Source organism: Myripristis murdjan, chromosome 20 (assembly GCF_902150065.1).
Source record: "Myripristis murdjan chromosome 20, fMyrMur1.1, whole genome shotgun sequence".
Lineage (NCBI taxonomy): Eukaryota > Metazoa > Chordata > Actinopteri > Holocentriformes > Holocentridae > Myripristis > Myripristis murdjan.
Genome location: NC_043999.1, coordinates 5,273,888 through 5,296,588, shown reverse-complemented (window position 1 = coordinate 5,296,588; position 22,701 = coordinate 5,273,888). Strand labels below are relative to the sequence as shown.

At 40.6% G+C, this 22,701-nt stretch overlaps 2 protein-coding genes across 3 annotated transcripts; one reads left to right on the top strand and one right to left on the bottom strand.

Moving 5' to 3' along the window:
- The first annotated feature begins 784 nt into the window (after positions 1-784).
- Positions 785-13,590, top strand: irf9 (interferon regulatory factor 9). The gene is made up of 10 exons (XM_030079393.1): positions 785-840; positions 1,314-1,386; positions 2,766-2,888; positions 4,135-4,303; positions 8,048-8,181; positions 9,208-9,292; positions 9,853-9,912; positions 10,036-10,428; positions 10,904-11,019; positions 12,211-13,590. The coding sequence occupies exons 2-10, from the start codon at positions 1,330-1,332 to the stop codon at positions 12,346-12,348; spliced, it is 1,275 nt and encodes a 424-aa protein (XP_029935253.1). The 5' UTR covers positions 785-840; positions 1,314-1,329; the 3' UTR covers positions 12,349-13,590.
- emc9 (ER membrane protein complex subunit 9) lies at positions 13,153-20,114 on the bottom strand. Of its 2 annotated transcripts, XM_030079396.1 has the most exons (7): positions 19,923-20,114; positions 18,734-18,930; positions 16,980-17,056; positions 15,237-15,306; positions 14,906-15,000; positions 13,858-14,046; positions 13,153-13,302 (listed from the first exon to the last, which is right to left on the bottom strand). In XM_030079396.1, the coding sequence occupies exons 2-6, from the start codon at positions 18,926-18,928 to the stop codon at positions 13,866-13,868; spliced, it is 618 nt and encodes a 205-aa protein (XP_029935256.1). In that variant the 5' UTR covers positions 18,929-18,930; positions 19,923-20,114; the 3' UTR covers positions 13,153-13,302; positions 13,858-13,865. The 2 variants fall into 2 exon arrangements, with proteins under 2 accessions (XP_029935256.1, XP_029935255.1); XM_030079395.1 differs by lacking the exon at positions 13,153-13,302 and having other exon boundaries at positions 13,486-14,046.
- Between the last annotated feature and the right edge of the window lie 2,587 nt (positions 20,115-22,701).

The window sequence follows — 22,701 nt, the reverse complement described above, 5'->3', positions numbered from 1 at the left end:
TAAACATTCCTGTGCCACCTTTTAGAAGATGGATACTTCAGCTTGGAAACAAACTGTAACTTGATTCATTCTAAATGTGGATTTGTTCTCTTTCATTTTGCCCAGAGTGAAAGTAAAACTACACATCAAGTTGCACAAATTCTCCCTGGGGGCTAAAACAAGAACAAGTGAAATCAGCCCCTCCCACTCTGGGAATTACTCATCAAGTCTATCTTTATTCAGGGATAATCCGGTAATTACACAAAATCCCCACAAGCAATATAATATAAATTCATGGGGATATTAAATGCCTTTGGATGCCAGTGTCATTGGGTTTGATCCTCTGGACCAGTAACAAAGTTATTATATAATAATAATAATAATAATAATAATAGTGATAATAACACCAGAAGTTAAAAACAGTGTCATAATAAGAAAACATTTACAAGAAAGTTTGACACTAAAATAAAAGTTGCTGTTTATTTTGGCTTATGAGCAAATATGAAAAAAAAAAAAAAATAGTGCAGCACTCATACCACAGATACTCAAACCAAAACTGAAAGAGTGTAAGATGAGCACCTAAAAAAAAAAAAAAAGCTAAGCCCTACTTATACCAAAGACCACGACCAGGCTGGCACATGTGAGGGAAAACAGGCACAGGCGTTATTTCATCAAGTCTGTATTAATGTGTGTGTGTGTTTGTGTTTGTGTGTTTGTCGCCCCCTAGCGGCCGCTGCGGGCACCGGTTCTCTAAAGTCACGTGGTTTCTGGGAAAAGGAGCGTCTGGCTGCAGCGGCTCGGAGCTGAGACACCCGGAGCAGCACAGATTTGCACAGGCACCGCGGAGGAAACGCAACTGAGGTAAACGAAACTTAAATCGACTTCCTTCATCTTTTATACCACCATAGTCGCTAAATTTATTCTACATAAAAATATCAAAAACCAAAAGCCTCGCGTGCAGCCGGTTATTCCGATAAATAGGAAGCGGAATGAACGCCTCAAGTTTTTGTTGTTTTGCATTCTCCGTTTTGGGTGTCATTCTGCTGATGATCCGGTTAAAACCACAAGCGGGACCGGTTTGGTTTCTGAGTAAAACACGCACTTTAACTTGTTATTTTGCATCAGAGGAAACTAACACGCATCCTGCTGTGGCTTTATTATTGCTTTATTCTTGTAAATGAGGCCAGTGCAGTTTAAGTTTGTCAGCAGCTCTTATCGTGGGAGAGGGCATGGTGTCATATCCGTCTGGTGATATTTTTTTTCTTTTCTTTTCTTTTCTTTCCGCTTCTTTTCCTTCTCTTAACTTGTCTTTTATTTCTCTTGGCTGTTTTCAGTGTTTATAGTCGAGCCATGGCAGCGGGGAGACAGCGCTCCACTCGCAAACTGCGCTCCTGGATGGTCGAGCAGGTCCGTGTGTGTGTGTGTGTGTGTGTGTGAGAGAGAGAGAGAGAGAGGGAGAGATAGAGGCAGTGAGGGAGAGGTAATTGTGTGATACTGAGTGAATTAGAATGGATTAGTTAAAGAGCGTGTGTGTGTGCATGTATGCGCGCGCGTGTGTGTTTGTGTGTGTGCAACTCGAGTGCAAACTGAGGCTGCAGGATATGGACAAAATTGAATTTCTCATTATCTCTGCCAGATATCTCTAATGATATGATATGACCATGGCATCACATTTATTTGAAATTTAAAATGTAGCAACAGTGAAAATTAAGCATACCTAAAGAAAAAAAAAAAACTGAATGTAAATGTAGCTACTTCACAAAGTATTTCATTGATCAAAATAAACCAGTCAATGTCTGAGGATAACACTAAAGCTGGTATCGTCCATATTGTTGCCTTTTGAGATATTAATATCGTGCTCGTGTTCATATCTGGCTACTTACATGATATCGATATGTAGTTCAGCCCAAACAGAAAGATAAAGTTTGTTTGTGTTTCACTCTGTGGTGGCAGTGCACATTCAGTGTCACATTATCAGGTCCGCACAGTCTAATGCAGCTCAGGTCAGCAGCTCTGACATCAATTCTACCTTTTAACAAAGTTTATAATGTTCAGTTTTTGTGGAGAATGTGTGAATACAATTCTGTGTTCATTACTGAGGTTGTAGTTTGCAGAGGTCTGCTACTGGACTACATTATATTGAGAAGTGTTTCCAATTTTTTGTCTCTCCGTATTTATATACTATGAGGGGGACAGAATAGTGGAAACAGCTGTCAGTAATATGCAGTCCAGTCCAACAGCAGCACTAACTATGAGCTCAATGCCAAACACAGACGTGAATGAACACCTCTGTTACCGTGACACAACAGCTGGATTGGATTTGATTGGGAGGAGTTTACAACTGAAATTCTATTCTATTATAATTCTATCTTTGAAAACGCTTTGAAAATCCCACTCATTCTGTTTTTAACTTTTGCATTTTTTGACCCCAAATTTTTGACCCTCAAATTGCATGTATTCAGTGTTTTCTGCTGAAATTCTCTAGATTTAAAACGAGAATTCAATCACCGTGTTTACATGCACACGAGAAACCAGATCATTGACTAGCATTGATTCAAGTTTCACTCATAGTGCAGCTTCCATTATTAAAAAAAAAAAAAAAAATAGACTGAAATAATAAAATGACAAACATAAAATTAGAAAAGACTGAGCAGTGTGTGATTGTTGTCACTGGTTGTCACAGTATACTCTCAGATATTTTGGGATAGTTTGGGATGTTTCGGTGTGTGCCGCCTGCCGCTGTGTGTGTGTGTGTGTGACGCTCGGCTGTTTTCGGGCCGTTGCAGGTGAGCAGTGGGAAATACCCGGGGCTGGAATGGGACGACGACGCCAAGACCATGTTCCGCATCCCGTGGAAACACGCCGGGAAGCAGGACTTCCGCACAGACGAGGACGCCGCCATCTTCAAGGTCTTTCTATTGGGATGTTTGTTGACTGTAAACTGGGTCACGCTGCTCCAAACACACACACACACACACACATTTTGGAGGGAAAAATCATCTCACATTAACCACTAAGTACCTGCTTTGACAGTATTTTAAGTTATTTATATAGTGTCTCAAAATACCAGTGACGCACAGTAACAAAATATGCAAAAACATGCACACAGCAACACAAATATTGATACATCACGATACTTCCTCTTGTGATACATTATTGATACGCCTGCACCAAGTATTGATATTTGAGTTTTCAGCTTAATTTGCCCAGCAGATTCCTGCATATTGAAACACTATTTAGCCATTAAACATTATTTTTCTTCCTCAGTTACAGATATCATGATGTTTCATAGCTGTTTAGTTTGCAGTATATTCAGGGGAGGATCTAGACAAATATTCATGGGGTGGCAAGAGGGTGGCATGGAGACTTTAAGGAGTGGCAGAAATATATATGCTGATTTAATACCAAACGATCACATATATCAGTATTTGCTTGGAAAACCCCCAAATGAGGATATTTTAACTCAAAAACATTCTATTATTGTGGTACATGAGTAAAGCATTGAATAGAAAACCAAAAGGTGGCATTAGAAATATTTATTTATTTATTTATTTATTTATTTATCAACCCCTTAAATAGTGGGAGTGTCATCTTTTGCTGCATTTACTTGCACTCGGACATTTGAGTCTCGTAACAGCGAGTTTCCGAACAGCTACAATTAAAAAATAAATAAATAAATAGTCTGAAATTGGGGTGGCAACTAGGGTGGCAAGGCATTTTTCTAGGGTGGCAGCTGCCACCCCCTAGAACCACCTATGAGTATATTGCATATCGCGTAATCAGACTCCAGACAGAAAAGGTGCACAGCAGAATGAAATTTCAGTGCATCCGGTTTACAGCTGTAATAGAAAATACTATAAAAAGTTACAGCAAAAAAAAACCCAAAATAAGTTGAATATGTCAGTATACTATGAAACAGACATGTATATATTACACAAGATCGAGAAAAGTTGCCATACTAAAAAATAAATTGCTATACTTTAGTACATTAACAAACATTTGATATATTCAACTTGTTTTCTTGTCAGGGTCGTAATTATTACATACTTGGGTTTTATGCACGCTGTGTGTTATGAGGTGGGGAAATCTTCCTCACTGACGCTTGAAAGCTCTGGTTTTCTTTAATAAAAACGCTCCCACACGCTCTCCCCTCAGGCGTGGGCGGAGTTTAAGGGCAAGCTGAAGGATGGCCCCGCCTCCTGGAAGACGCGCCTGCGCTGCGCCCTCAACAAGAGCGCCGAGTTCGCCGAGGTGACGGAGCGAGCCCAGCTGGACATCTCCGAGCCCTACAAGGTGTACCGCCTCGTCCCCGTCAGCGAGCAGGGTGAGCCCACACACACACACACACACACACACACACACACACCGCACAATAAAAGCCCCACAGGGTCACCGCCACACTTTAAGTCTTGTATCGTCTAATTTTCCATGATGAGGGACTGGCTGCACATTGTCCCACTTAATACATGGCTACTTATGGAAAAAAAGCAATAATTTGATAGAAAAATATTAATTGTATCCCTCCCTCCAAGTAGCCCCGTTTTGGGTCCGCACAGAACAACCTGGTTAAGCTCTTACTTTGAAAAACCTGCCTAAGATGCCTGGCTTGTGTTGCTCCCTTTTCACATCAGACATTCAGTTTTAACCTTTAAGACGAAGCGCTTTTTAATGACTCAAAATTCTCACATTTTGACTTTAGCCCCAAAATTTTTGCTTTATTCTCAAACTGTTACTTTGAATTTAATGTCAGCATTTCAACTTCACTCTCAAAGGATATTTTATTTATTTATTTTTTCATACCCTATTACTATTCCATCTTTATGGGTATATTTGGATGCCAGAAAAAAAAAACATGGCAGATAAGAGTGGTTAAATTTACTGATAGTGTTTGGATCATATTTCTGTCCCTTGTATTGGTAGTAACTCACTATTGAGATCAGTCAGAGAGGGAGGCGGCAGCTGACTGTCACGTCTCTTCATAATTTTGTTGTTGTTGGACGGTCTTATCTGTAGGTGGGACGCCCCAGCCGGACAGGACTGCTCTGATAACTGATAACTGATCATTTATAATTCATAGCAACAAGGCCACTCAGACGCACTTTATCAAGGTGCCGCTCCCAGATTAAAAACCTCGTATTTCTGAATAATTCATGAACTAAATGGGTGTAGAATGAATTTTCAGTTTAACTTTAAGCTGTGAGATTTTCATCCAGCAGCAAAGACGAGGTTCCTGTTAACAGTTTGAAGCCGGTTAAGGCGTCACCCAGTCTGTGGCCAGGCTACTGCCAACGTGACAACATCGCCACTGACACTGACACCGATACTGCCGCTGCTCTCTCCTGGAATCAGTCAAACTTCCTCAGTACATTTCTACTTCCATTTTTGACACCGACTGACTGTAAAGTGAAGTGAACACGTGGAAGTTGGGTGCACACAGGATGGTTTTAAATCAAAATTGAGGTTTGGTGGAGTGTTTGGTCGCCCACATGATGGTGAAATATCAATATTAGTCGCTCCGTGCTCCAGAATATTTTATTTCTACCTCTCCATTCACTTCCATAGCAAAACACCTCCCAAAATAAAAGTTTTAGCACATAAACAAATCCCAACAATGCAGATTATGTCAATATGAAAGAACAGCAAGACCCAGTATTTATTTTTTGATGCACTTAAACTGCTTTTATTTTCCTATGTGAATTGGAAAGTAGATCCAGCAGGCATATTAATCACATATCAACCTTATGCCAGGAATAAACGGCCTAATACTTCAATAAATAATTGTAATTACAAGAAAAAAAATGGGTACTGGGGCTTGTTCTTTTTTATATTGTCATAATCTGCTTTGTTGGAGTTGGTTTTCCATGTTTTTCCATGGAAGTGAATGGTGCTTTAAGGAGTTTGCTTCAAGGAATTCATGGGATATGTAAAAAAAAAAAAATCAGCTACACACATGTATTGGCGTATCCATTTTTATTTTATTTCCCCCTCTGTTTTCTTTTCTTCTTGTGAATCACTGATCATTTCTGGCCTCTGAGGCTCATGTGATGATGAATCAGATGAAACCACCTGAGCAGGGGAAATCGCTCCGCATGTCGTAAGAAGGCGTCATCGTGTTGAAAGAGGTCACAAACCAAAACGAGGTTGAGGGCTGGAACTGGAGCAGCTGTTTTTTGTTGTACAGTGACACACACACTCTTCCATGGTAGTGGTAAGAATCACGAATAAACAGTGAAGTGGAAATGTGCGGTTCAGAGAAGTCGAGTCATGCTGCGGCGTGATTTGCTTTCCCAGTCCAAACTGCTGAGTCGCTCCCGGTCGTCTGCTGCAGGCTCAAGACTTCTTGAGAAATTCTCCACGCCTCGCTCTGTTTTCTCTCTCTCTCTCTCTCCAGCTCTCATGACGTGTCTTCCCCCCGAGTGACCCTTGATTTTCTCCGCTCACTGCTGGTTTTAATTTGGCTGTTAAAGCGGGTGCCGTCATATCAGCTGTGTGCGTGGTCATAAAAACAGTAGGACTCTGGCAAGGTCCAACAGGCCTTCCTTTAGTGCGAAAAAAAAAAAAAATCTGTCTTATCTTATCTGCCTTATTGCAAGATGTCATCACTTGTGTCCTTAATGATGTGGATCTGCACTGGGAACAGGTGAGCTCATCTGTCCTGTTTGCAGATTATTGTACTTGCTTAAAAAAAAATGCCATACTTATGTGCAATAACCTATAGTGCAATAACTCCTGTCCATGTTTGCACTTGTACATATATTTTTTCTTTTCTTTTTATTATTCTATATATATTTATATTTATATTTATATTCCTTTCTTTATTTTTCTTGACTATTTGCTCTTTTAACTTGTACACTTGGAGTGGGAGTTGTTATTGTAACAAAAAGTAATTTCCCCCTGGGGATTCATAAAGTATTCTGATTCTGATTCTGAAAAAAAACATGAGGCAAGGCGAGGCTGTCGATTTGTGTGGCAGCGTTCACACACAAAGAAACTCAAAGTGCTTTACATTAAGAGAAATAAAACACGGAGGAAACATGCAGAGTTTAAAATCAATAAAAGCAGAAAAACAAACAGAAAAGAACAAAACAAAGCAAGAAAGGTTTAAAAAAAAAAGTTAAAAGCGCAGACAAAGCAAGAATGTAATCCTTTAAAAAAAAAAGATTAAATGACTTCATGTTTTATTATTTTACAGCCAAAGTTACAGCAGCGACCCAACATTAGTATTACATAACATGTTATTCTACCTTAATTAATGTGAACCAGCCAGTTCATCCAGGTGTCAATCCAACGCTGGGAATCTGAGCCCGGAATATTATAGACAACAAAATCACTGGTGGAATAAAATAAAACTGAAATCGGGTTTTTACTGAAGAAACAAGTCTTGTTTTTCCGTCGCGGCCAAAATGAGAGCGGCTGCTGCGACCTTCATGTCAGTGCTGCACTGTGGTGTTTATCGCAGATTTTCTCACCACCACTCCTTCTGTCTTTTTTTTTTTTTAATCCTCCCACAGACTTTAAGTATTGCCATATTTTCATTTACAAAGCAATTCTTGATTTGCTTTCATCTTACCTTTTCCTTCAAAAAAGCACGGGAAGTTGCTGTTTTCACTCCCAAGACTTTGATTCTGAAATTGGAAAAGGGAGTTTCCTGCTCCTCCTGCTTGGAGTCTGTGGCAAGATGACCTGACTTTGAAATAATCCTTACTGATTATTGACTGACTAGTTCATAATGCCTAGCGATGATCTGTGATGTCCGATTCTGTCATTTATTTCCTGTTTTTATCGTGACTTGTCACAGTAAAAATGACCCTGGTAGCTGTGTTGCTGCAGGTCTCGTCCAGGATATTCGTGTAAAAGAGAATTTTAATCTCAGTGAGTTAAATAAAGGTTAAATAATAAATAAAAATACCACAAGAAGAGCTCCAGGAATATAAACAAGCGATATTAATAATTAGTTAAAATAGCCCTTATAAGTAACCCTCAATTTGTTAAACTCATTATGGTTGTGGAAGGTTTTAAGATACTTAAACAGCATGAATTATGTTGGGTTTTTTTTCTGTTTACTCAGGAATGGCGGTGCCTGAGAAGAAATACAAGGAGAAAGTGTCGAGGAAGCAGAAACGGAGGAGCAGCGACTCGGAGGAGGAGAGCGCCGTCCAGGGCAAGCAGATAAAGGAGGAGGTCTTGGTCTCTTCTCAGCTGGTGGGTCATCATGAAACACTCACAATAATCATTTTTTAATAATTTTTTTTTTTAAATGATTGCAATGATGAGTATGGCTGTGGTGCGGTAGAAGAAGAAACTCAGGACAGGAGAGTGTGAGTTTGCAGTTTAATGAATCTGCAGGGTGAAAAAACTCAAAAATTCGAGGAGGATTCATACCGTTCTTGAGAGAAAAAAAGGTAAACTCCCTCGGTGTGAGAACAGAAAGCAGTTGTTTCGTCAAGGTCAGCTCGGGAGTGTTATCTAACAGATAGAGACATCTGCTCGTCTTGGCCCCGACCTCCGAGAGCGTCACACCAACCGCAAAAACCTCGCAGCGAAACATTAAAACATCTGTGGCAAAGCAAACGGGTAAAACTCTTCAAACCTCCTTCTCCTCACCCTCTGCCTCCTCTTTTTCCTCCTCCTCCCCATACTTCTTAACTTCTTCGTCCTCCTCCTCCTCTTCCTCATCTCTTTGTCCTTTTCCTCTTCTGCCTCCGCCTCCTATTTTTCCCTTCCTCGTCCTTTTCCCTCCTCTTCTTCCTTCTCATCTTCCTGCTCCTCCTCCTCCTTGTCCTCCTCTAGTTCTTCCTCCTCTTCCTCCTCCTCCTCTCTGTCCAGCATCGGCCTCCATTGTTGTCCAAATCGAATGTTTCCCTGTGGCTCAGGCTCTGATTTGTATATGAACTCTGTTTATGTAAAAGTGTCTTCTCCTGTGTAAATGTGTGAAGGAAAATGGGAAAACAGCGCAGCGATGTGGAGAGCTGTGTTTACAGTTTTACAAAAAGTGTCTGATCAAATAACAAAGTGTGTAAAGTGTAAAGTTCAGTTTGGCTCACTTGGTAAATGCATCGACTTCGAGTGTTCATGGTTTCAGAGACGGAGCTTCGAGAATCACTGTTAGCCCTCAAAGTAATGGACATATACTCTTATTTATTTCACATTTGATCGTTTTCGACGTGTCAGCTGGTTTTCCTCGTTCTGGGCTGTTTCTCTCCTGACCTTTGACCTCTGTGATTCCAGTGCCTGGACAACATTGCGCTGGTGAACGGTGCCGCCGTTCACACCGAAGACGCTCAGCAGGCCATCGCCATGCAGGCAGAAGGCAGTGAGTTCACACACCCCGTTTCCTTTTTCTGCAGAGCTCTTGCAGACATAAATGATCTCATTGGTTGAGGTAACCCCCCAGTGGGCGGAGCCAAAGAACCACAGTTTTTTGAGCGCAAGTCAGCAACTTGGTCAAAGCATTATTAAAATTTAAATGGTAGTGACTTCTTTTCTGTCATTGTCACTATAACAATAATAATAATAATAATTATTTAGTTAGTAGCAGAAGACGAGGCTTCTGTTTCTATCAGCTCCCTCGCCTCTATCCTCTTGCTTTTTTCCCACTGAGGTTCAGTCGAATGTTCAGTTTCGCCCATTTTTTCCCCAGGAAAGCAGCTACTGGCATCGCCTCCATAGATTTCTCACTGAATCTCTGGGCCACCGGCTGTTTTTGGGAAGATAAAAGTGGCGGCGTGATCTGAAATGACCCCAAACACATTAACCTTAGCTGTGGTTGTTTGGCTCCATCCATTTATTCTCATCTCAGCCAATGAGATTTTGTCTTCCTGGCACTCTTTCCTTTTCTCATCCTTCTTTCTTTCTCTCTCTTTGCCTCTGAAGTCGATGAGATCCAGTTGGATGTGCGGATCCAGACTGCCCCTCCTCCTCCTGCTCCAGCAGGTAAGAAATCCCCTGACCAGACATTCACAGTGTGATCAAAGTCTTTTCCCGTCTTCTGTGGAATCAAACAAGCAGCGACAATACAATCCGATTTCCCCTCTCTCTCTGTTTCTGCCTCTCCAGTCCAGGACTCCTTCAACGTGGTGGTTCACTATTTAGCCCAGGAGGTTCTCAGACGCAAAATTGAGGCCAGCGACATCCGGATAACGTACTCCTCTTCCTCCGTCGCCCCGCCGACCCCCGCCCCCCTGGTCAGCGGGTTCACGCGCGTCCCGCTGCCGGAGCTGCCGTCGGCGCTGAACTCCACCCCGGAGCAGCAGCAGGCCCTGGCCACCCTGCTGCCCTACATGGAGCGGGGCGTCCTGCTGACCTCCATGCCCGGGGGCGTTTACGGCAAGCGCTACTGCCGGGGCCGGGTCTTCTGGACGGGGCCGCACACGGCCACGCCCGGGCTGCACAAGATGGAGCGCAACACGGAGCCCGTGCTGCTCTTCAGCAAAGACGTTTTCAGACAACGTGAGCTCCCACACGTCATGCACGTTACATATTTACACGTTTGCACGGTGGCAAAAAATGTCACAAGCCAAGAGCTGAGACTGAGTCTTGACTCACTCAGTTTAATTAAATGAGATATTATGACATATTAGGGCTGCAACTATGATTTTCATTTTCAATTGATCTATCAGTTCTTTTTGAAACTCTGATTTATCGTTTTGTTGATGAAATGTCAAAATCAATAATAAATATCCATGACAAGTCAGCAGAGCCCAAAGCAGTATCTTCAAATTACTCTTTTAATCAGATTAGCAACCAAAGAATCCATAGGATTAGTTTTGTAAGAAATGGAGAAAAATCTTAGCAAATCGGTATTTTTGCCTAACAATGACTAAAATAATTAGTCATTTTCTGTCAATCGGCTAATCATTTTATCATTCCAAGCACTTTAAAATATACATGTGCGAGCATCACTTTATAATGTCTTCCTGTTCAGAGCTGGAAAACTACCTGGTGAACGGCGGCGAGCGTCCTCAGTGCGGCATCACTCTGTGTTTCGGGGAAGAGCTGAGTGACATGGAGGACCCGTCGAGCAAACTCATCATCGCACAGGTAAAGGTACACGCCGCTTAAATTGCATTTTACATCAGAACAGGTTCGATCAAAATGCACGTCTCAGATTTCGTTAAACGGCTGCCGTGTGATTTTAAAGCTTTGAGTGCAAACTCTCATTTTGATGCTGCTCTGGTTCTTCGGATTTGTGGTTTGGCCTTGCACGTCGGTAGCTTGAGATTAAGACCTTTGCGGATTCGATCTAACAGTCTGAAATCAGGACTGTGGCATTTATTTAACAGGACATGAATTTGTAAGGACATTTTCTTCGAGCTCTGCTTTACTTTGTTGGTTTGAACCGGAGGCAGCTGTGCCGTTCAAACTCACTTCAGCACCAAATGTGAATGTAGCGTTGGTAACATACACTGCAAAAACGCAAAATCTTACCAAGATTATTTGTCTTATTTCAAGTCAAAAATGTCTTATTCCTAGTCAAAATATCTCATTACACTTAAAATAAGACATGATCACCTCAGAAGTAACTTGTTTTTAGACAATTTTCACTTGTTTCAAGTGAAAATTCACTTGAAACAAGTGAAAATTTGCTTGTTTCATTGGCAAAATTTGCCAGTGGAAAAAGTGAAAATTCACTTGAAATAAGTGAAAATTAGCTAGAAACAAGAAACAAATTTTGCCAATGAAACAAGCAAATTTTCACTTGTTTCAAGCAAATTTTCACTTGAAACAAGAGACAGTTGTCTAAAAACAAGTTACTTCTGAGGTGATCATGTCTTATTTTAAGTGTAATGAGATATTTTGACTAGGAATAAGACAAATAATCTTGGTAAGATTTTGAGTTTTGGCAGTGTAATTCAAACTACTGTGGGGAAAAAAAACTGTTATAACTGAAGGAGGCAGATGTTGACAGATGATCGCTTAACCTTCCTCGAGTTTGGAAGGCCCGGCATAACACAATAATGTCTAGAGCGATGTTCATCTGCAATGAACACCAGAGAAGAAGAGACAGCCAAATCTATCTGTCGTCAAATTTGTTTTGAGCTCCGCCTCTGCTTCAAAAGTCTCTAACCTGGCAGGATGTCACGTTATCTAACATCCAGTAAACAAGCTGCTTCAGAGTCCGTGTGGCTTTTGTTTACATACCCAACTACATGATTACAGAATACCAAATTAGAGGATTCCAAGTCCAGGATGTGTTTATTTAACGGACGGGGTCGTCTCTTCCTCCTGCAGATCTCTTTCCCGTGGGCCGAGCAGCAGGTCCTGAACGCGCCGTCCGCCTTGGAAAACTTCCTCCAGTCTCTGGCCAGCCAGGCGCAGAACGGAGAAATAACCCTCAACCTGGTCCCGGTGCCCTCCCCGGCCTCCTGAGCAAAACCATCACAGCACTATCTACAGCATGAGAAGGACCGCTATCTGAAGGGGTGGGGGGAAAAAAAGTGTAAATAAAAAAATAGATATATTTCTAGCAGGAAAAACACAAACTGAAATCCTGGCACTTTTGAAAAGATGGCAACTTAAAGGTCCTATATTCTGCTTTTCGGGTGGAGGCGGAGGGCGGAGAACGTTCCCGCCCCCATCCGAGATGTGATGCTTTTGTAGGAGGCGAACATCACCTCCAAACGACGGGTGCACTCGACTGGAGGTTCCGGTCGGTACGTGATTGTAGCTACAAGATGCGAAACACTTACATATGAAAACACAAGGAACACAGTTTCACACGATATAGGACCTTTAAGTCCTTGGTTAGGGTTTTTAAAAAAAAAAAAAATCAACACTTACATAGACTGGTTCCTCTTTTTTTTTTTTTTTTTGTAAAACATGAAATTGTGAAGACATTAGTTGCTGTACGGAAAAGCACACTACATGTGGAGCAACACTCTGATCATGTCCTCCTTCTTGTGCATTTCACTGTTTGTTGTTTTTCTATAAGCGACTCTTCATCATATCCAAGTTAAAGCATCTGCAGCAAAACCATCCAGAAAGTAGTGAAATAGTTCAGTAGAATTAGAGCAGTGACATTGCAGTTAACCAGCTTTTCATACAAGTATTTTTTTTTTTTTTTTTTATTAATTAAATCCTCATGTGCAAAGCCAGTTGATGCATTCATACACAATCACTGTTCTGTTTAGTTAGTTAGTTTGTTTTTAGTGGGACAGATAGACATAGATACTCTTTACCGTGTTGATGGATGTTATTTTAATAGATTTGCACATTGTTCAGGTGATGAGGTGGACACAAACGGTGCTCAGACTGACTGGGCTGCTAAAGGAACAATCCACCCTTGGGACTCTTGAACGCTGTCAGATATGCAAAATCGTGAGACTGTAAAAAAAAAAAACAAACAAACAATGAAGCTCATGTTCTTTGATTCACAGAAGACCTGATGTTTACGTTTAATTTATTAAATCATGTTTTTGCACTGTAGCTGTGCAGAAGCCATCTTTAATGTTATTTATGTCGGCCGTGCAATAATCAGAAACAGGCCCAAGGCTGCCAGACATGTCATGGTGCTTTTAAGGGATTGAGGGTGGATTTTTCCTTTAAGTCTGTGATTTGACCAACCCTGGAGGTGGTGAGCAAGGCACAGTCTGGACTCTGGGACCAGTGAGGGGGGGGGTGGGGGGTGGAAGACTGCAGAGATCTACCAAGCTGTAAATACTTTGTGTTATTTATGCATGTACTATTAGATGTCCCTGTTTTGTTAAGAAAACGCATTAAAATGAATATGCCTCTAAATCCTGTGTTAAATGGCTGCTGATGTGTGTGAGTGGTGGTTATATTAAAAAAAAAAAAGAAGAAAAATTCACATTTGTGCATGACGATGAGGTGAGTCAAAGAACACTTAAATAAATCTGGTTTAGTACAAAGTGACGCTACGTGTCGGTCTAGACGTTTCCGTTGGCCGGCGAGGCGAGCTCCGCTATCTTATTGTTAAGTTTCTGATTGGTCCAGTCCTTTGTGATGTCATCCAGGTGGCTGTCAAAATCCACCAATAGCATGTGATCGCCCGACTCCAGCATCTGACTGGCTATCGCCCGAGTCTCCTCCCACTGTCGCAGCATTATCCTGGAGAGGTCGAGAGACACAAACACACAGCGACGTTAACAAACCAAACAGGAAGCGGTTCGAGCGCCTTATACAAAACGAATAAATCATGTATGTCGTGAAAAACAAAAAAACCTCAACCTAAATTATGGCTTTTTAGAAATTCCAGTGTCAGAAATAGTGTGTGGATGCCTTGGAGCTGCTTTTTTGTGTCTGTTTTTAAATGACGTCTTGAATTCAATCTTTCCCTGCTGCTTTTCTTAAACTTCAGCTAAATTCTCCAAAGCAGAAACTGGAGAAAAGGAAAAACAATACAGTCACACAGTCCTGTCACCAGTGTGCAGATCACATGCACTTCAACATGTGCAATTTGCTCTTATAAAAAGGCCACGCTTTGTGTCTACAACACCTCTGTGATGAAACTTGACCTAATGAAGGTTATAGTAAACACAGATCTCGACTGTGCTTGATGTTTGTCAGTGAACACAACCAGTACACTGTAAAAAAAAAAAAAAAAGACTGTGAAATCATTTCTGCTGACAATGCAAGTGAAATAGGGAATGAATGGTTAACTGGTTAACACACTCAGTTTCACTGCATCAGCTGTATAATTCCCTGATAAACATGTTTGTCCACAAAACAATGTGAACACGCATGCTTAATAAACATTTAAGTAGAGAACAAATCCAACGAGCAGCATTTGCACTGTAAAACTTACAAAACAGAGCAACACACTGATTTTATCTTATTTCCTGACCTTTACAGCTGGCACGTTTTTGTCTTTTGTGTTATTGAGAAAGTGTGAATTTAAGACTCTAAACTGAATAAACTGTCAGAGAACTGATGGTGTGACCGAGGGGGTCAGAGGTCGGGCTCTCACGTGTGTTTGTCTTTGAGCGTCCATCTTGAATCTTTGCGCTCGTACATCACTATGGGAGGCACCCGGTAGTCTGGAGACATCTTTCCACCGTCGATCTGAACACAAACCAACAAACAGGAGTTCAGTAAATGTGGCCTGAGGCGGCACAGAGAATGAGCTGCCGGGCAAACGGCAGACTGCGGTCTTAAAAATCGGTGACTGTTAGCTGCCAAAGAAGCTGGCACACCAGAATAACCAGCCTCAACCGCAGTTCGCCTGAATTTGCCTATCAGCTCGAGGCTCATTTCCCTCTCGGCTCGCGGTGCAGCCGGGCTTGTTGTGTTGTGCTTACCATTAACAAAACGGCATTGTTGAACTGCTCGGCGATCTTGTCGGCTATCTTCAGCGCGCACGGCGTGGGGCTGCAGGGACGGGAAAGAGAGGAGGAAGCCGGTTAGAGAGCTGCTGGTCTCTCTGCTGTCACACTGGGATCCATCAGTTTGACGCTGCCTCACTCAAACACGCAGCTGGAAATATTTATCCATCAACTGAGAGTTAATCAGCTGCTATTTCAACAACTGATGATGTGTTTTACTTGTTTTGTCAAGTAAAAATGTCAAACACTGATTCCAGCTTCACTGTGTCTTACTTTTCTCTGTTCTTATTATAAAATTAATACTTTCGGTATTTCAGCTGTTTGTGGGTACACTATTTAAACAGACTGCATAAATGTATGCTATTTAACTGTGCAATACTTTTGTACTGGTGGGACTTCACAATAATTCAATAGTACAATAAATCTGTATATATTGGTGAACTTTTTACCTCTTCTCACAATCTTATTTCTGTATTTATTGCTGTAACATTATTGTAGGATTAATGCAAATATTTCTATATAATGCACACTTTTTTTTTTTCCAATTTTTACTGCACATATTTTTCTTTTCTGCACATTTCTTATGATTTCACTTGCACTGATATATATATATATATATATATATATATATATATATATATATATATATATATATATATATATATATATATATACATATTTTTTTTTTTTTTTTTTTTCTTCTTCTTTTGAGAATTTGAGCCCCTGTAACTGACACAGTTTCCCCTCAGGGATCAATAAAGTCATTCTGACTCTGATATTTGCACATGCATGGCTAGACACAGAAGTGTGTATGGTTCTGCAAACACGGGCACTTCTACTGACACAAAAACCGTTTCCTGTTACTAATTCTTTCAGCACTGTGCTTACGTAGGGCAGCAGTAAACTGAAAAGATACACGCGGAAGTCACTGATGAAAACTTCAACGAGAAAACGTTGTGCTGAGCTCGTCACTGCTCTGGCTCTCACTGCTGAAGAAAAAAAAAAGAAAAAGAAAAAAATGCTTCCCTTAACCCTGTGGGTACTGCAGGCACGGGTGGAGCAGTGGTGGCGCGGTGGTGCCCACCACTGGGCAACAGACTGAACAACAGCACCTGGTCAGCCTTTTCTCTTTTCTAACAACCCTAACAGACAGGAGCCTCATCGCTGTTAAAAAAAACAAAAAAAAAAAAAAACAAGAAGCAATCTGAGGATGTCACTTTGGCCTCCGCTAACTTCCAATGAGCATTTGTCATTATTTTGATACTTAATAGACTAAATGATTGATCAGTAAATAAAAAAAATAATAATAATAAAATAAAACAGATTAATTGACAATGAAAATAATCAGTAATTGCAGCCGGACACAAAACATACACATCACAGAAATGTCACACGTGATTTCTGCCCAATAACGGAGTCCACCGGTGAACTCCAGGATCACAGATATGATGTGATGTCCGCTTTTAAACTGTATTTCAACTTCCTGCTGCCACTTGCCTTTGAGTATTCTGGTGAAAGAAATACAGACGAATCCACTGTAAAAGTTTAAGTGTTACTGTCCGGTAGCAGCTTGAATGTGTGCTGAGTTTAGCGGTGCACCTGGACAATCCATACATGGATTTGTTTATTTCCTGTTTACCAAAAAGCAAAGTCGCACTGACGTGACAGATGACAGTGTGGAGTTTTTAATGCGGCAGTAACAGAGTGACCGGGGCTCACCTGCTGTCTGATACACAGGCGTTGGCTTGGTAATATCCCACTATCCTCTGCTGAGTCTGTGAACACCACACGTCCACCTGGAACAGGAGAACAGACCGTGTTCAAACAGACGATTTGATTAACCCCCGTCAGCCCTGTTAGAACATCAGGACAGAACAGAAACCTGAACAAGCTTTGTGGAGATCCCAAAGATACCAAAAATGTGTTACATGGAAACGGGGAACAAATTAAAGTAAAAAAAACAAAAAACAAAAAAACAACAACAACAACATCAAGTGTCTTAAATTTAGTTGGCACAGATTTTCCAAGTCTGTGGAAGTCTTCTGCAGGGATGGAGCTCCATTCTTTCAAGAGATATTCCCTCATTTGGTGTCTTAATGATAATGGTAGAGACATGGGACTGACATTTCAGATCCGTGTATTGATAGAAGATAAAAGCACACACACTGCCACCTGTAATATTTCTATGATACTTCTGTAGTGAATCTGCTGCTACAGTCTCTTACAGCCTGACTGTAGCTGATGAACATGAAGGTTATCTCCTGTTTCAGCAGCGCCCTCCTATTGTAAATTCTACCGTGGTGGTCATTACTATGAGCCAAATCTACTTCCTCTCGTTGTTCAAAACACAACAAGGAGCTGCCACAGCGATTTGCACCCCTGCGGCTGTTAGCGAGCAAAGCTTACATCACCTTAAGTTCAAATAAATCGCTTTGGAATACACTTAACTGAAAACCTTTTTGTACATTTTTGCTCTTTTAATAAGAAGTTTTGTGTGGTTTACTACAGCCTCGTCTAACCTTGCACATAATACCAACAACAACAGCAGCAATAATAACAACAACAAAAATAATAATAAAAATAATAATAATCAACCTAATCCGTTGATTGCGTTATTTGGTGTGACTCCTCCCATAGTATCAATCTCTTCCTTAGAGACAAAGCTTACAGCCTTTGTCAGTCTACTTGCCAGACGCTTGATACTGCTCAAGTGGAAGTCTCCAACACCTCCTTCGCACACACTGTGGCTAAGGGAAGTTCTTAACTTTGTCAAGCTAGAAAAAATCAGGTGCATTTTGAGGGGCTCCCTGACAAGGTTCTACAAGACTTGGGACCCCTTCTTTAGATATATACGTGAACTGGACTTTCAGTGTGTCCCTGAGTGACAGATAACAGTGTCATAACCGTACAAATGTAAAGTTGCGTTAAGTTGCAGGCTGACCAGCAAATATCATTTTATCATTTTATTATGATTGTCTTTTTTTTTTTTTTCTCTGTGTAACTAACTTTCTTTTGTATCCTTGGTTTTTGTTTTGGTCTCTGTTCTGGTTTGTACTATTTGTCATATTTTGCATTATTGTATTGTTTTGTCTTTCTATCCACTTTGGAAAATTCTAATAAACAGATTGTGGAAAAATAAATAAATAAATAAATAAATAATAATAATCAAGAGAAAGATCAGTACTCGGTGTTGGCTGACACCCACAGCTCAGAGATCAGAATCAGATCAGAACTGAAAAGCGTGGATCGATCATCCCAGATTAGGGTAGAAATGTTTCACCAGAGGATAAAACTCAGAATAACTTTGTACTGATTTCCAGGGAGCCTTCCTGCCCTCTAGAGGACAGGTGGAAAACGAGATTTTGCTCTCCATCATCATCATCATCATCATCAAAACAACAGGCGAGGGAATATCTTCTAGAAGAATGGAGCGTGGTTCGGTGAAGCTGTTGTGTCACCTGTGTGCGGCGTACCTGTGTGAGGGCCAGCTGGGTGATGGGGGCCAGAGGCAGGTGGGAGTGCAGGAGGGGCACACAGTCGGTCACACACACGGCGCCGCCCGCCGAGCTGGAGGACAGCAGCAGGCCGTTGATGCTGCACCGCGGGAACAGACAGGCGTGCAGGTACATCTTCACGTAAGCACGGCAGGACAGCTCCACCTCGCCCATGACTGACCGGACAGGGATACACACACACACACACACACACACACACACACACACACAAGGTTTTTTTTTTTTTTTTTCCACTTACAAATCAGAGCTTGAGCCAAAGGTAAACATTTGGTTTCAACAACGACTCAATGAATGCTAATATTGGAAAGAGAGGAAGAGGAGTGAGAACTAAAAGAGGAGGAGGAGGAGGAAGAAGACAAGGAGGTGAAGAGGTAAGACTCACAAACAAGGCGAGGTTTTGTCTATTTTTTTTCTGATCTTGTTTCTAGCACCGATGTTTTTGTTTTCTTCTGCTGTGATTTTCTTGTTTGAGGACAGTTATTTGCACTGATAGTGTGTTTTGTCAGGAATACACATCCATACTTTACAGGTTTGGCTACCTGTGCATGTGTGTGTGTGTGTGTGTGTGTGTGTGTGTGTTTACTACATGTATGCCAAAACTTTATTACAAACTACTATGCAGTCCATAGAGAAAAAGCAAAAGCCAAAAGAGTTTTTCATTTTTACTATCAGTGTCTAGTCGGTGCTTCGTGTGTGTTCAAATGATGGTGTGTGTGTGACGCAAAAACATCCATTTTACACTGTATTTTAAGATGAATTTGTTCATTTTGCATGAATTGTTTGCTTTTACAAAGGTATGTAAAATGTTTTGCTGGTTTGGTGTACGTTTTTGAGGTTGGTGTGTAAAGATTTGCAAGAAAATAACCTCTAGCTTCAAAGAAAAAAGAAACTATAAAAGGCCCGTTAAAGGGCTGGGACTACTTTTCCCTGCGGATGCATGCTGTCAATGATGAAAGCTGTGTTGATTTCATGAATGGAAAAACCAAAGAGTTTTGTTAAGAAAGACTACATTAAAGCTGCGACCAGGCAGGTTTACTAAGGCGATGTTTTTCTCCCTAGGAATTAAAAAAATCAAAGCTAGCTGTGATGCTATTGTGCATCACCGTTAGCATGGTGGCTAGCCGAGCCGAGCAGCATTCATTCTTACCTCCAGAGGAATAAAAACAGCTCCGTTGAGAAGTTTATGAATAAACCCGCGAGAATTAAATATCGCTTTTGCTATTTGACACTATGATGATTCATGCAGGCTAATAAACAACCGGCAAAAAACAAAACAGACAAGAAATCCAACATCTAACGGGTAACTGTCACCTGTCAGCTGAAGGCGAATAAAACCGGGACTTCCTGTTCACGCCCATAACAGCCATTCTGTCATTTTATTGGCCATAAGGTCGCCGCTTTGATTCTATTGGAGCACTGATTCTATTGGAGCACTGATTCTATTGGAGCACTGAATCATTTCGCCAGTCGCCTGTATCACCGTATCGGTCCAAACTAGCGCTCCCTCTAGTGGAGAGGCTTTAACTCACATGTACAATACAATGATGCTTAACTATAAGTTAAAAATTAGGACAGAAAATCAACTTTTAACTACTATAAATTAATTAACCATTAAATTAACTATTTAAATGAGTCCAGAACAATCACTTTATGCATGGATATTGATTCTAGAGTGCACTTATTGATTCTAGAGCGATTCTAGAGAGCACTTAAACGCACCAAAAACATAAATCTTATTACTAGATAATTTATTCTGATTGTAGTGGGAGATTTTGCAAAGGGAATGTGGCATTTTAGCGTATTTCTGTTGTATATCTTAATATTTTTGACTGTTTAAGGGAGAAAATAGGTTGAAAAAACGGCAATTACAGTGTAAAGTAAAACATATTTCCTTATTTTTTCTTCTTCTGTAGATTTATCGATCGCAAACTGGTAAATTCTTGTGTAACAGCAGCAGGTTATCCAGACATCGCACAGGAACAACAGTAAAACTACACAAAATCAACAAAGAGAGAATTATAAATCTTATATATATATGTATATGTATATGTATATATGTGTGTGTGTGTATATATATATATATATATATATATATATATATATATATATGTGTGTGTGTGTGTGCATGTGTGTGTGTATACATACATACATATATATGTGTATATATATATACATACATACATATGTGTGTGTGTGTGTGTGTGTGTGTATAAAACACAAGTAACACAATAAATAAAGTGTATCAATACAATACAAAAAACATAAAGAAAAACTATGCATACCCTATAAGATCAATATTTTTTTTAAAAAATGCTAAAAATATCTATAAAATCTCTATAGACCTTTCACCTACAGTAACTACTACAGTACATCTGCGCAAATGTTACTACAGTAACATGTCCCTCTCTAACAGTGAGGGTCGACCCACGCTGGAGGTCTGCCCTCAGTTTGAGTTTCGTCAGAATCGTCACTTTGATTCAACTGATTTTGATATTTCATTTCATAAAGCATCTGACGCCTCATGTTTATTCTGCTAGTTAAAATACTATTTCACTGTCACTTAAAGACTGTAAAACATCTGGCATCAACTCTCATGTGGATTTTTCAGGGCAGAGACCCAGACTACTATGAGCAAACTAATGGAAACCTAATGTAGCCCAGAGGCTGGCGTGTATTTTATCAGGCTTTTATTTAACTGGTGTGTGTGTGTGTGTGTGTGTGTGTGTGTGTGTGTGTGTGTGTGTGTGTGTGTGTGTGTGTGTGTGTGTGTGTGTGTGTTGTCACTGGGGGAAAGGTGAGCCACTGGCAACTCGTGTTGTTGTGTTCCCGAGCTACCGGACGGGGGCGCTACTTAACCAAAACACAGGAGTGATGCTGCATTCATGTCACATCAGACAAAATGAAAGATTTCACATTTTTCTCAGCTCTCAGGTTGCAAACGGGTCTCGGATCTTGCGATGGACACCGATTCTTCAGATTTACCGACAATAACAACTTAAAAAATAAAATTTCCATTTCACCTGATTGGTTAGTTTTTTTTTGTCACTTCTCTTAAAAAACAGCTATGAAAATATTTTCTTTTCCATTGCGGCGTGTGTTCTGCATCAAAACATGCAACAAAATGCAAACTCGTGTGTGTGTGTGTGTGTGTGTGTGTGTGTGTGTGTGTGTGTGTGTGTGTGTGTGTGTGTGTGTGTGTGTGTGTGTGTGTTTTTTTTTAACCCTCTAATGATCTTTGGGCTCAATTTGACCTCATGTAATGTTTAATACCTCCAAATACACGTTTAAGATTATTGTTTTTGCTTCGTATTTAATGACTTTTCCTAATTTAGTGAGGGCAAATAGGTAAATTAAGATGATGATATGGTTCCATGAGGTCGAGTGAGATCCACTGATTGTTCATATGACATTTGGAAGGGAAAAACATGATTCCCATAATAAGTTTGATGTATCAAACTTAGAGAGATCAAGGTACAACAGTGTGCAAAAAGCAATGTGCAAAAAACCGTGTGCATAGGTGTATAAAATGTGCATAGATGTAGGTCAGTGTGCAAATTTAGAAGAAATATACAGTATACACAGATGATAAATAGCAGTAAGCAATATAAACACTATAAACAAGGAATATATATACTGTGTATATATATAAAAAATAGAAATATGAACAATTTAAACAGAAGTATGGACAATTTAAACAGGAGAGGAAAATAACCTAAACCTGAGGAACAACACGCTCCGACCGAGGTTCAGAGTGAAACCATGAGACCAAGACCGTCGACAGAACCTGACGCCCGGTACTGGGATTCAGGAACTGCCAGACTTGATCCAGCCTTATGGAGTCACCCCTTCCCCTCGAGTCTTTACGTGTTTATGTTGTCAACAAGACACAAAAACTTGAGAAACATTTTTTTTTATTACAATAATTT

What these genes read in the sequence shown, in the direction of transcription:
- irf9 (XM_030079393.1), top strand. Translation starts at nt 1,330, where the DNA reads ATGGCAGCGGGGAGACAGCGCTCCACTCGCAAACTGCGCTCCTGGATG. An exon ending in CGTCCCCGTCAGCGAGCAGG is followed by an intron (nt 4,304 to 8,047) that starts GTGAGCCCACAC and finishes CTGTTTACTCAG; the next exon opens with GAATGGCGGTGCCTGAGAAG. An exon ending in CAAAGACGTTTTCAGACAAC is followed by an intron (nt 10,429 to 10,903) that starts GTGAGCTCCCAC and finishes CTTCCTGTTCAG; the next exon opens with AGCTGGAAAACTACCTGGTG.
- emc9 (XM_030079396.1), bottom strand. Translation starts at nt 18,928, where the DNA reads ATGGGCGAGGTGGAGCTGTCCTGCCGTGCTTACGTGAAGATGTACCTG. An exon ending in ACAATGCCGTTTTGTTAATG is followed by an intron (nt 15,001 to 15,236) that starts GTAAGCACAACA and finishes GTTTGTGTTCAG; the next exon opens with ATCGACGGTGGAAAGATGTC. An exon ending in ACGCTCAAAGACAAACACAC is followed by an intron (nt 14,047 to 14,905) that starts GTGAGAGCCCGA and finishes CGACCTCTCCAG; the next exon opens with GATAATGCTGCGACAGTGGG.